At 33.3% G+C, this 12,248-nt stretch overlaps 2 protein-coding genes and 1 long non-coding RNA gene across 6 annotated transcripts; 2 read left to right on the forward strand and 1 right to left on the reverse strand.

Annotated features, from left to right (window-relative positions):
- Positions 1-4,425: 4,425 nt before the first annotated feature.
- On the forward strand, positions 4,426-6,618 carry LOC124953676. The gene is made up of 3 exons (XM_047505419.1): positions 4,426-4,583; positions 5,069-5,254; positions 5,613-6,618. Exons 1-3 carry the CDS (start codon positions 4,523-4,525, stop codon positions 5,828-5,830), a joined length of 465 nt encoding a protein of 154 aa, XP_047361375.1. The 5' UTR covers positions 4,426-4,522; the 3' UTR covers positions 5,831-6,618.
- LOC124953677 lies at positions 6,208-8,456 on the reverse strand. 3 transcript variants are annotated; one of them, XR_007102286.1, is made up of 3 exons: positions 8,180-8,456; positions 7,328-7,973; positions 6,208-7,080 (listed from the first exon to the last, which is right to left on the reverse strand). It is a non-coding gene; the product is annotated as an uncharacterized LOC124953677 (long non-coding RNA). The 3 variants fall into 3 exon arrangements; XR_007102287.1 differs by having other exon boundaries at positions 7,328-7,479; positions 7,556-8,456; XR_007102288.1 differs by having other exon boundaries at positions 7,328-8,297; positions 8,387-8,420.
- Positions 8,457-8,681: 225 nt separating this feature from the next.
- LOC124953673 (outer mitochondrial transmembrane helix translocase-like) lies at positions 8,682-11,842 on the forward strand. 2 transcript variants are annotated; one of them, XM_047505418.1, is made up of 7 exons: positions 8,682-9,130; positions 9,280-9,522; positions 9,596-9,797; positions 9,891-10,087; positions 10,166-10,344; positions 10,436-10,621; positions 11,065-11,842. In XM_047505418.1, the coding sequence occupies exons 1-6, from the start codon at positions 8,975-8,977 to the stop codon at positions 10,596-10,598; spliced, it is 1,140 nt and encodes a 379-aa protein (XP_047361374.1). In that variant the 5' UTR covers positions 8,682-8,974; the 3' UTR covers positions 10,599-10,621; positions 11,065-11,842. The 2 variants fall into 2 exon arrangements, with proteins under 2 accessions (XP_047361374.1, XP_047361373.1); XM_047505417.1 differs by having other exon boundaries at positions 10,436-11,842.
- Positions 11,843-12,248: the final 406 nt, after the last annotated feature.

Raw genomic sequence — 12,248 nt, forward strand, 5'->3', positions numbered from 1 at the left:
TCACACACACACATAAACACCCTTTGATCAATCGATTTGTTAGATAATCATTGATTTATTTGACTAATTCTAACCAATTATTATAATTAATTATTAAGTAATTAATAAGTAATTAATAAGTAAGAATTAAGTAATTAATTCGATCACGGACGAACCAACTAATATTGTTTTGTCTTTCTTTAATCTCATTGTAAAAAAATCCAATTTCAGATATGCATACACCGAAAGCACATGTTTTACTACATTCATTTCCGCATACAAATACACAATCAGTAAATACGGAAAGCTTAACGATGGCGGATGGAATTTTTTTAAAATTTACGTAAAGCTAACTCGTTGGAATAGCAAATGTAACTATTTCCGTAGCCCGCAAATGGATCCTTTAATCAACAGGAACGAGCAAAGTCCGTAGAATTTCATGAAAAATTTGATTGGAAGCAGTACGATTGTTTGTGAGAGTTCAAGCTAGCTATGCTAGCGCAGATATAAAAAATTCAATCGCGACTTGAAGCGCCAGGTGTTTGCGTAACGAAAAGCATCACGCTTCTCACACAGTAGCACGAAAAAAAAGTAAGGATGTAATTGGGGAAGGTTTCCATGAAGAAGGAAAAAAAAAAGAAGAAGAAAAGAAAATAACAAACGCCATCTAGAAGTTCGCGTTTAATTAAGGATGAGGTGTCGACATTTTGATGATAAATATTTGATATTCCTGCTAGTTCTATAAATTAATATAAAAAGGTAAGTTAATGGAGAAGTCCTATTCCACTATGCATTATTTCTGTCTACAACTGTACGTTCATCGAGACACGTTTCTGCAACGGTCAGCAGTAGAATTTTCGAAAATTCACACGGCCGATTCCCTCGGGGAATTGTAAATTCCCGGACAGCTACTTCGGTTCCGTTACCAGTGGGCGTTGCTCGTCGTTCATCTCTCTCTCATTCTCATTTCCTCATTCTTCTCTCTCTCTCTCTCTCTCTCTCTCTCTCTCTCTCTCTCTCTCTTTTCTATACATACTATCTTGTATTAGTTCACCCGCAAACGTTCACGCAGTCGCGAACGTCCGTGCGTTATGCGAACGTGCAAAGAAGGGGATGCTGTCGGGGGAGCGGGAGGGTTAGAGATAGAGAGAGGGTGCTTGAACACTGTGGTTTTCCATGGTGGCTATTCTATGAAATATTCAACACGACCGCAGGCTACGTCGTCATAGCTTTTGTAGGAACGGAAAGCCAACGACGGCGACGAGCCTTCGTTCCCGACCAGACGGATGCATTATTTTTCTTCGTTTCTCACCCCTCGTACGGTCAACGGCGCCCTAACATTCATCGTGGTGGTCCTATCGCGGAGGCCGATATATTGAAAAACGTTGTCCCTTCGTAACTTCCGCGATAGCAAATCTTTTCTTTCCTCCCTCCTCCCCCGCCCCTCTCCGTTTATCTTTATCTTTCTCTGTTTTTTTGAACTTCATCTTGCATTCTCTTTCTTTCAAGATAGAAAGAAGAGAAATCTTTAAGAAGATATAAAGAAAAAGGAAAGGAAAGAATTTATCGTTATTTGCACGTCGTCCAATTTGTCTAATAAAAGTCCAAAGAAAAGCGATTGCAAATTATTGATGCTTGAGTATTGTGAGAGAGGTGGGAGGGGGGTGAGGGGGTGAGGATGTTGTATATCTCGTAGATACTTAAGGGGAAGAAAAGTGTAGAAGAGGAAGAAGCTACGTAAAGACCTTTTTCAACCTGAAATCATTTTAATGAGATAGACGTCGGAAGTAGAAGACGACAGGAAGAAGAAACGTGGGTAGAGAGCGAAAGAATGGTGGGGTAGGGGAAATAGAAAGCATTATGCAGCTACCAGACAAGCTCGGGCCTTCAGCCAAATAAGTAAAAGGCTAATGACAAAAAGTCGAATTAAAATAAGAATCGCGTCGAGTGGCGAGGACACCTCAAGGATTTTCGAGGACCAACGACCGGAGCCAAGTACTTCCAATAAATTAAACCCCTTCCTTCTCTCCCACGAAAACGTTCTATCGATCTTCTTCCCGAACGTAATGTCTTCGAATTTTCCTCCTGTTGTCTTTTCTTTAAGTATCTTCAAACCATAAATTCGTTTCATTGACTGCATTTTCTTCGAGACAATTGAAACTTTATTACATAAAATATAAGTTAGATAGAGAGAAGAAAGAAGAGTAGAAAACATCTGTCGTACAAATCTGTAGAATTATTCATGGAACAGTGAATAATACGCGTAGGAATATTTAACAAATGCTTTATTTTGATATAATGCGATTTCACATACGAGCATGTGCGTCATTCCATTTAAATCCGTATCGTTGTCCAATATCTACATTATGCGGAAAATAACACACGTGATATTCCAGTAATTTTGATTCTCAAAAAGTTTCAAATTATATTGAATTGAATTAAATGTGGAAATATTCGGGTTATGAGAAATGTTTCGTTTCTTTAAAATATTATCTAAATAACAAGTCGTATTTGATTTTCGAATGATTTTACCGTTCGACTTTTACTTTCTATAGAAGTCAACAAGAAAGGATCTCCGATAACAGCTTTGACAAAGGAGATCTTCTCTATATACTTTTGGGAAGGTCGGAAAAGGGAGAAGAAGGGTAACCTTTGCATCGTTAGACCAGGATCGTATAACTCATTTAACGTTAGAGGTGCGGTGGTTGGTCCATCGATAAAATCGTTTTAAATCGACTCGACGGACACCGACGTCTCGATGAGTTATCTTTTATCTCGCGACAGTTGCCCTTCAGATCCATTTGGCGTAGAGCCACGTTTCTCCCTGCCCTTGCCGAAGGGTCGCTTACTTTTGTCCGATACTGGGTGGGCCAAGAACGTGTAATTATCTTCATCAAGAGTATCCTTTTCTGTAAAACAATACCCATTTATATTTAATACGTTCATTAATATTAATACATTAAACATAGAGATAATAATATAGAGATGATAATATTCTTTGAGTTGAGATTGTCTTACTACCCTTGAAAAAGAAGAAGCAAACGTGAAGAAAATTCAAGTTTGACTTCGTCGATTGCCCTCTCTATCGAATGACACGTGGACAGGAACGTAATTATTCGGACACCCCGTATAGACGAAAGAGAGTCTCCCGTTATCGGAATTATTGGATTCTGGGCTTCCTTTGAAAGCTTGTCTGAAAATGCTGGATGGGATAAATGCGGCGGCGGCTGTCAGAAAAGTAGGAATTCCCTCGGGGTGATGTTGCTGCCGGAGGGATGAGGAAATGGCAGAGGGAATGAGAGAGAAGCGGATGTGTTGAGGAACGAATGGACGAGAGAAAGGAATGGCAAGAGGAAGGGAGAATAGATCGTTGGTGCCAGCCTTAAGGGCGCCTTCATGGATCATAGAGGGTCGTTTTGAATAATTTATCGATCATGCCAGCGAACCTGTCTTTTCAGAGTCAGAACGGTATGATCGCTATCAGTGAACATTGACTATAAACAGGAAATTTAACTTGACCTTGATTTTGTATATAATCACGGTCAACAAGTTTAGCCTTGATTTCTTTGCTTTTTAGTTTTTAAAAGTTCTGAACAAAGAACGAAAAATAAAGTTTAATTATTTAACCATTTACGAGATAAGATTTTTATTTTGGAGACGTTTGATGAAAGCTAATGCGAAAAAGCGAACACAAGACAGATAAGAACACAATTACTGTTCCGTCTAGCCTTGTAAGGAGGCATCCTTTGGGACCAGTCACGACTCACTGCCGCCGGTAATAACGTCGTACCTTTTGTCCTCTCTTATTACCGCTTCACTTCCGTTCTCCAAATCTCTCGTGATGATTATTAAGGTAACACGAACTCTTCGCTTTCAGACACGTACTCACAAATCTCCCTCGTCTCTCTTATCTTAATTCGAAAAGTTTCCCTTTGACGAATACGTTCGTTCCCATTGCTAAAATAGTCTCTTCAACTAGGAACATCAAGAATAATCTATCTTCTTCACATTTCATATTTCATCGTTATTCATTTTTTTTTCACAATCTCCTTTTATCGTAGATTCCAATAATATAGTTTTTAAGTCTTCTTTCTTATACACATTACACAATGTATATACAAATTTCTTCTTTATAGACCATTGATTTTATATATTTTATTTTCATTATAATATTAAATCTTTTCAGTTTTTTTTTTTCTTTTTTTTCACCTGAAAATAATCCTATATTTCTATTAAATTATAAAGCACTTTAATGCGCTTGAAATATATATATAGTATTATAAAAGAAGTGAAAATGTATGATTGTTTATATTGTCAATTAATAAGGAGGGCACCGACGTTAACAGATACGGGACTGAATACGTACACGCTACTACGAGACATAGGCAGTAGTAGAGGGGGGAATTTACAGTCATCGCCATTTCTCACACCAACCAACACCCAATGAATGACGTCAGGTACGTACAGTGTACACACGATCGTCATAGCATTCCGACCGCGTTCTTCAAGGAAATCGAAAAATCCTTAGTCGCGAGGCGTCAAAATGCCGATCGATAAGAGGATCGTGAGAACAATTTATACCCTGTTATTATTCGTGACGATAGGTAAGAATAAAATCGTTGAATAAATCAAATATCGTGAGTGAATCGTGACGTTATTCACGAACAATGGCCGTTCGTGAATGCCAAGCCATAACCATCTTGGGAAAGCAACAGCGCCCTAAGTGTTTTACTTTCGAATTTTCTGTTCTATGAAAACAATATCTCATGTTGTACAATTTGTTTAATTATGGAATTGATTATCTAATTAATGTGTTGTAGTTTCGTATGAGCTTAAAATATATATTCTAATCTTTCAATCGAATCGATTAATAAATAATTAAGATTCTTCATAGAATCTGTAAAAAGAAAAATATATATGTATGTATATACATATATATATATATATATATATATATATATATACCTAAAGTGTAATGAACACTTTGTAGGAATCAATGAAAACGTTTTAACCTGTTGAATCGTAAAATGTCTCGATGAAAGAAAAATAAAAGGAGTTTTATATTTGTAAACTACTTTTTTCCGATCAGGATGCGAAGCTATTCGATGTTACCAATGTAGCAGTAATACCGATCAAGAAGGCGAAGATCTTTGTGGAGCTTATGGAAAATTCGACAAAGAAGGAAATATTCCGGTGGAATGTAGTAACGAAGAATCTCATACGCCTGGGACGTTTTGCATTAAGTTGACACAACAAAGTCCTCGTGGCTTCATATGTGAGTATTTTTTGTCGATAAACTTTTTCTCGATTAATATTCAGTCTGAAATGTGATTCGATCAATTTCAATGAACTTCTTTTATTAGAGAAAAAATAAGTATATACAAATGAGGGCATGTTTACTATCAAAGTTATCAGAGTCAGTAAACTTGTCGTTAAAATAAACAAAACTGCATGTTATTAAATACTTCTAAGTTTTTTTTTGCTTCTTTTTCCTTTTTTTATAATTAAATGAATTTAATTGCCGCACTCAACGAAGTTTAGTTTATATATCAAATTCACTTTGTTTTCTTGATTATATTTATTGAACTATAATGTTTTACCTCTCTATGTTTACTCATTTATCATTCTTAAAGGGAACGGTAGATGGCGACAAGTGATACGAAGGTGTGCATCTGTCTCCAGTACCGGAGTTACAGGTGTCTGTAATTGGGGGGTTTACGAAAATGGAATCTATTGGCAAGAATGTTCTTGTTCCGAAGATTTTTGTAACGGAGCATCCTCATTTTCTTCACTTTCTACGATAATCTTTGTTACATCAAGCGTCCTTCTTTCGATCCTTTTTACAAGATAAATAGGAGTACGTGTCTACTGAAAAAAAAAAAAAAAAATAATACACACAAGATTTCATTAGCAACGAATCCGTCCATTATAATTTTATTTAAAAGTATAGAGATATTTTAGACTAATAAGAGAATCATTAGGAATTTATTCCTGAACGGAACAAATTGTTTTGAAGAAAGGATTATTAATATATATATATATATATATATCATTTTTATATCTTTATATAAAGGAATTTAGAAACAAAAGATAGATATAAATTAGATGAAAAATCAACGTCTTCTTCGTTAGTTTGTACATAAGTTTTAAGTTTCATCAATGACAATTTCATATATTACATATATATGAAACATTTTGCAATAATTTTTCTTACAATAAATAATCCCGACCATGTTGATGTCATTTAAGTTTAATAATATTTATAAACTAAGATGAAGATCGAGAAGTTTAAAGAGAATTGATTTAATCAAAGGATGATCGAGCTATAGATAAATGTCCCTGATAACTAGTATCAAGAGACAAAAGCACGTAATTAGTACAAAACGGATTAGTAGCTACGATCGGCATGAGATCGATCTATGAAAGTTCGATTAGCTGATCGCGCTAGTAAACTCGTAGTTACCTCAAAATATCAGCAATATCTTTGCGTCATCCGTTGTAGCTGTTGCAATTATTTTTCCTAAGGTTACATCATGGACGTAATCGTGCGATAGAAAAAATTACTAAAATCGTAGTTTCCCAGCCAAAATCATATTACGTGGCCATTAAAAAGTAGCAATAAAGAAGTATAAATATTGATCAATATCTTTTGAAATACTTGTCTCGTACGTGCCTGTAAATAACATAATTGTCCCTATATCAACTCGTGTATGCGTACATACATACATACATACATACATATATTTACAGCAAAGAAAATAAATATACATAACTGCCTTACGAGAAAAAATCTTTGTTCATAGAATTTCTGTTTTCAATGCGATACATTTATATCAGATATTAAATCGTAATTTTATTACATAAAAAATAAAAAGAGAAATAAAAAAAAAATAAAAAGAAACATATTTATATCAATCACCATATTTCTGTATTCGTTTATTTTGTAATGAATTCGTGCGTAATCGATAAGACTTAGTAGTTTCCTTAAGTAGTTGTATAGCGTTAGGATCAACCTGGATATAACATCTATCAGTATTTCAAGCGACAGGTGGCCATATGAATCCTACTTGATTCATAATCGCTCGACGAATTTTGGATCTTCTGAAACAAAACAACAATGTAAGAGAAAGGGTAGGAAAGAAGGGGAGGGAGAGAGAGAGAGAGAGAGAGAGAGAGAGAGAGAGAGAATACACGAGAGCACACACCCTCTTCGCCACAATATACATCACGTTATAACGCCGGAAATTCGGTGGTCGCGAGTTAATTACGTCACGTGAGACTATTAATGCCTTGGCAGATCTAACACCGCGTTACATACAATGGCACGGTTGTGTTTAGGTTCTCTTACCCATATATTAACGTCGCGACCCATGCCAACCCTCGTTACTTGAGACGTTATAATTAAGACCGTCCGCTTCGACCATCTCGGACGTAGCGATTTGCAACTTTGGAATTTGACTTTGTTCATACAAGCGCGCTCTATCGTATCTGTCTGTGACCCTGTATTACCGATTACTCTTGAGAATGAAATGTCATTTTGAATGAAACGATTAATGAAATTCATTATAATCATTACATTTAAACGAACAAGTGCGTAAGATATTTGTTAAGACATTTGTTGGAATATTCAAAGTATGCACGAAGATGAAGGTAAAGGATAGTCCATCCGGTGATTTCCATTGGTTGACCTTAGTGCACTTAATTTTAGGAATAAGAGTCTCTCCATCTGCATTTAGGTCGTTATTACATCAAGACGCGCTTAATTAGCTCCTGGCAAGGCGGAAAGTGTTGCGCGTTTGAACCTCCGCTGCTCGCAAGTCCGTAATAATAATATAACCTCGTATCTTCATAATGCGGAAAACACTTTTCAACGTGGCTGGCGTAGAAGTGAAGCGGTATACGAAAAGGGATGTTGAAACGGGAATGGGGAGGGCTGGATTCTTCGTCGTTTAAATACTACACCGGGTGTACTGCTCGTAAATTATTTCTTTAATCTGTGAAAAGTAGAACATAGTTAGTAGTAAGAATCAAAGTGCTTACTAACGAATATAATTTTAAGATATAACTTTATAACATTTTTTTTTTTTTTTGTATAGAGATTTATTCTATAATTTGTAGATATATTAAAAGAATTGTCCATCACGTTTGATCCCGGAATAGAATTTCCTCAGGTAAGATAGTTATTTTTTTTGGAATGTACCTAACGAACAAGTTCCAATAATCGAAGATCATTCTTTGAGGTTCTATAAGATCTGTCGAAATAAAAATTGCGATAATATTGTTTACTTATTTATTCCGTTTAATTATATTATATCCATCTGAAATTGTATTATAATTGGAATATGTATATACTGTATCGATACTTATACTGAAATTGTATGATAATTGTATTATAATTTGATTTTACTTTTTACTGAAAATTGTTTCGCTTAAAAATTTTGTTCGTAGAGAGAGAGAGAGAGAGAGAGAGAGAGAGAGAGAGAAAATGACAAAAAAGTCGTATTTATTATAACATTTCGTATATTATTTTTAATATCAAACGATCAATCTGGTAAACTTTGGAAAATAAAAAGATTACTAAACAAAAGAAAAATGAAATTGTGGTTTACGATTCGTTAGCTATATTATTAACTAGACGAACGACCAATAGGATACATTCTGTTATTTTGTATCAGATTGATAATTTTGGACGCTATATTAGAATTCCCGTAAGTTTAGTACAAATCAGAGTATTTGAATGACGCAGAATTTACCGCGTAATTCCTATTCCTCCCTTCTTTTCGCTCATTCATTTTCTTTCCTTCTTTTACTCTCTCTCTTCCTTTTTCTCTCGATATTCCATCGTTCCTTTCATTCGACCTAACCAAATAGTGTCGAAGGATTGTGTTTTTACGAAAGATTGTAGAGGTTAGAATTTACTCACGCGGTTTAATGTATTGCGCATCTTCTCAAAGAATTTTAAGGTGAATTCGGTCATTATTAGAACGTAATAAAAATGAATGTAGCAGACGGACCCGGATTTACTCGTTATGAGATTTTGTTACTCGCTGCAAGACTTTCCTTTGTAACTGCAGTCGGATTTTTTACGATGAAATGGTTTGTCCATCAACTTGATCCCACAAATGCGGCCAAGAAAAAAGCTAAAAAAAAGGTAGGCTTTCTATTTTCTATTAATTTACACGAAGAAAATATTTTCTATCTTATTATATTTCAATTTTCGTATAAGGAGGTAAATCTAACCTATATCATCAAATGAAAGATATATAATAAAAGATCTTATTACTTTCAATTATTATTTAGACTCGAGAACAATTGCGTAAACTTGCAAAATCAGATGGTGTTATATTATCCGTTGATATGGATCAATTAACAGATTATGAAATCATAATCGCTAGTCATTTAGTTGATCCTCAAGATATCAAAGTTTCATGGGAGAATATAGCTGGATTGGAGCATGTTATTCAAGAACTTAAAGAGACAGTTATATTGCCCATACAGAAAAAAGAACTTTTTTTAAATTCTCAATTAACACAAGCTCCAAAGGTTTGTAAAAATAACGTGTCATATTAAAAAAATTGTAAATTATATTGTATTAACCTCTCTGCCTTTCATTCAGGGTGTTTTGTTACATGGTCCACCAGGTTGTGGTAAAACTATGATTGCAAAAGCTACTGCCAAAGAAACTAGAACTCGTTTCATTAATTTAGATGTTAGCATTCTTACCGATAAATGGTACGGTGAGAGTCAAAAATTGACTGCCGCTGTATTTTCATTGGCTGTAAAACTTCAACCATGCATCATCTTTATAGATGAAATAGGTTAATTGAATGAACATCATAATCTTTTGTGATTGTTTGGTAATTTCTTACTTTACTGTATTATATATATTTCATTATCTTCTAATTTATCAGATTCCTTTTTGAGAGCACGCAATTCACAAGATCATGAGGCAACTGCTATGATGAAAGCACAATTTATGTCAATGTGGGATGGTCTAATAACTGATCCATCTTGTACTGTGATTGTAATGGGAGCAACGAACAGACCCCAAGATTTAGATAGAGCTATTTTAAGGCGTATGCCTGCTACTTTTTATATAGGATTACCTGTAATACACAAATTATATATTATTGTCTTTCGATATTTCTCTATTTTGTATTTATGTCAATATATTTCATTGTTATAGAATGAAGAACAGAGAATACAAGTCCTGAAGTTAATTTTGCAGCATGAGCCAATTGCAGACAATGTAGATATTAAAAAGATTGCTAAAATGACAGAAGGTTTTTCTGGCTCGGATTTGCAAGAACTTTGTAGAAATGCATCTGTATATCGTGTTAGAGATTATCTACGAACACATGCACAGTAAATATCAGTGTATATAACAAAAAAAATGTTTTATTTGGACAACATATTGAGAAAAATATTTTACACATTTTTATCTTTAAATTTATAGGGATATAGGCGAGACAAGTGCAAGTACTAGTACAGACGACGAAGAATTCCACGATGCCGTACGTCCTATAACAATGGAAGACCTTCTCACGTCTTATAGGAAATTAAAAACATCTAAGATGCATACAGGCACTTTAAATTCTGTTAGGTTAGATTTAGATTAAATACAAGAGGATCGAGATTATCGGCATGTATTACACTAACTAATTTTTATTCAATAAGTTGGAGTATGTTTAATAAAACAAATATCTTACAGTCGAAACAGTTTTATAACTGTGCTCGATCTTTTTATGAAGATAAATACTAGCAGAAGATTTCATGATGTATGCAAATATAAAATCATAATTGTCCGGGTATGTTCATATTATCTTCTTCACTAATCTTTTTCTTTTTTTTCCATTTGTTTATTTAATGGAATTATAGATTCATTAAAATTATGATTCATTGGACTTCTTTGAAAATTTTGATATAAGTATATTCAAAATATTGAATCTTCCATGTGCTTGTGTGAAATCTTCCAACTATACTTATCATCATTATTGTTTTCAGAGTATACACAATAATCGTGAAAAACTTATTCACATTTGAATATTTATTTATTAAAAATTTATAATATTTATCATTTTTTAGGGAAGACACTTTTTGTGAACTTTGGATTACATAATTCATGAAATCAGACATCTTGTATAAATGAACACGTAAAACTATTCTGAGTCCTATTAATATATAACTAAATATGTAACTAAAAATAACGTTGTATGTATTCACATTGTATAGAATCAGTTTTGTTTTGAAGACAGTAATATATTACGTTATATAATCACAATAGGAATACATAAGTGAAACTTAAGAGAACTACTTTTCTTTTTAATTTAAATGTTATTGCATTATTATCGATGAAAGCAGATTAAATTATTCTTTCTATGATCTATCATAACTTATTTTATAAAGTTATATTGATGTTATCTGAGGCTGAAATGATATTTAGATAAAATGTACAATTTGAAATAATAGTACAACATGAGAAGAAACAAAATAATATGTAGAATTATATTTTGCACAAAGTTTATGCTTATATAGTTGAAAAGGAAAAGAATTTTATCTGCGACATACTATCGAAATCAATTCATCATATAAATGTATACTCAATCATTAGAATACTTACGTAACATAATAGAAGGATTTATCTTGATTTAGATATATTAATAGTTAAGTTTCATTATCTGATCAATGAAAATATTTAACTTCAAATTTTAATATACTGTAGGAAATGAAGTTTCAAATATGGCATATATTCAAGTGTTTCGATGTCGAAAGGAATATGAAAAGGAAAAAAAAGAAAAGAAAAAAAAAAAAAAAAAGAAAAAAAAAGAAAAAAGAAAAAAAATTTTAAAATCGCCTTTAATTATCAGTAAAAAAACATTTTGTTTCTAAACTACTGCGAAATTTAAAATGTATTCGAATAAAGAAAAAAGATTTTGTACGTCGCGGTGTTTAATCCATAATGTAAAATATAATTCGTAAAATGAATTTAAATTGTAAATTTAAAAATCATGCATGTATATATATATATATATATATATATATATATATATATATATATATATATATATATATATAATATAATATAATTTGATGTGTAATGGTGTGTACGTATTCGAAATTTGTAGCTCGTTGTTGATTGGTCGGTATTATCGCGTATCGATTATAACCAACCAATGAGCGTTCGAGAAGAGAGCGTGTAGCGCGCGTACGATATCAATAAGAATGAAGTTGATTGGTCGGTGAAAAGAAAATCGAACGCGCATGTGCGC

Source organism: Vespa velutina, chromosome 13, assembly GCF_912470025.1.
Source record: "Vespa velutina chromosome 13, iVesVel2.1, whole genome shotgun sequence".
Lineage (NCBI taxonomy): Eukaryota > Metazoa > Arthropoda > Insecta > Hymenoptera > Vespidae > Vespa > Vespa velutina.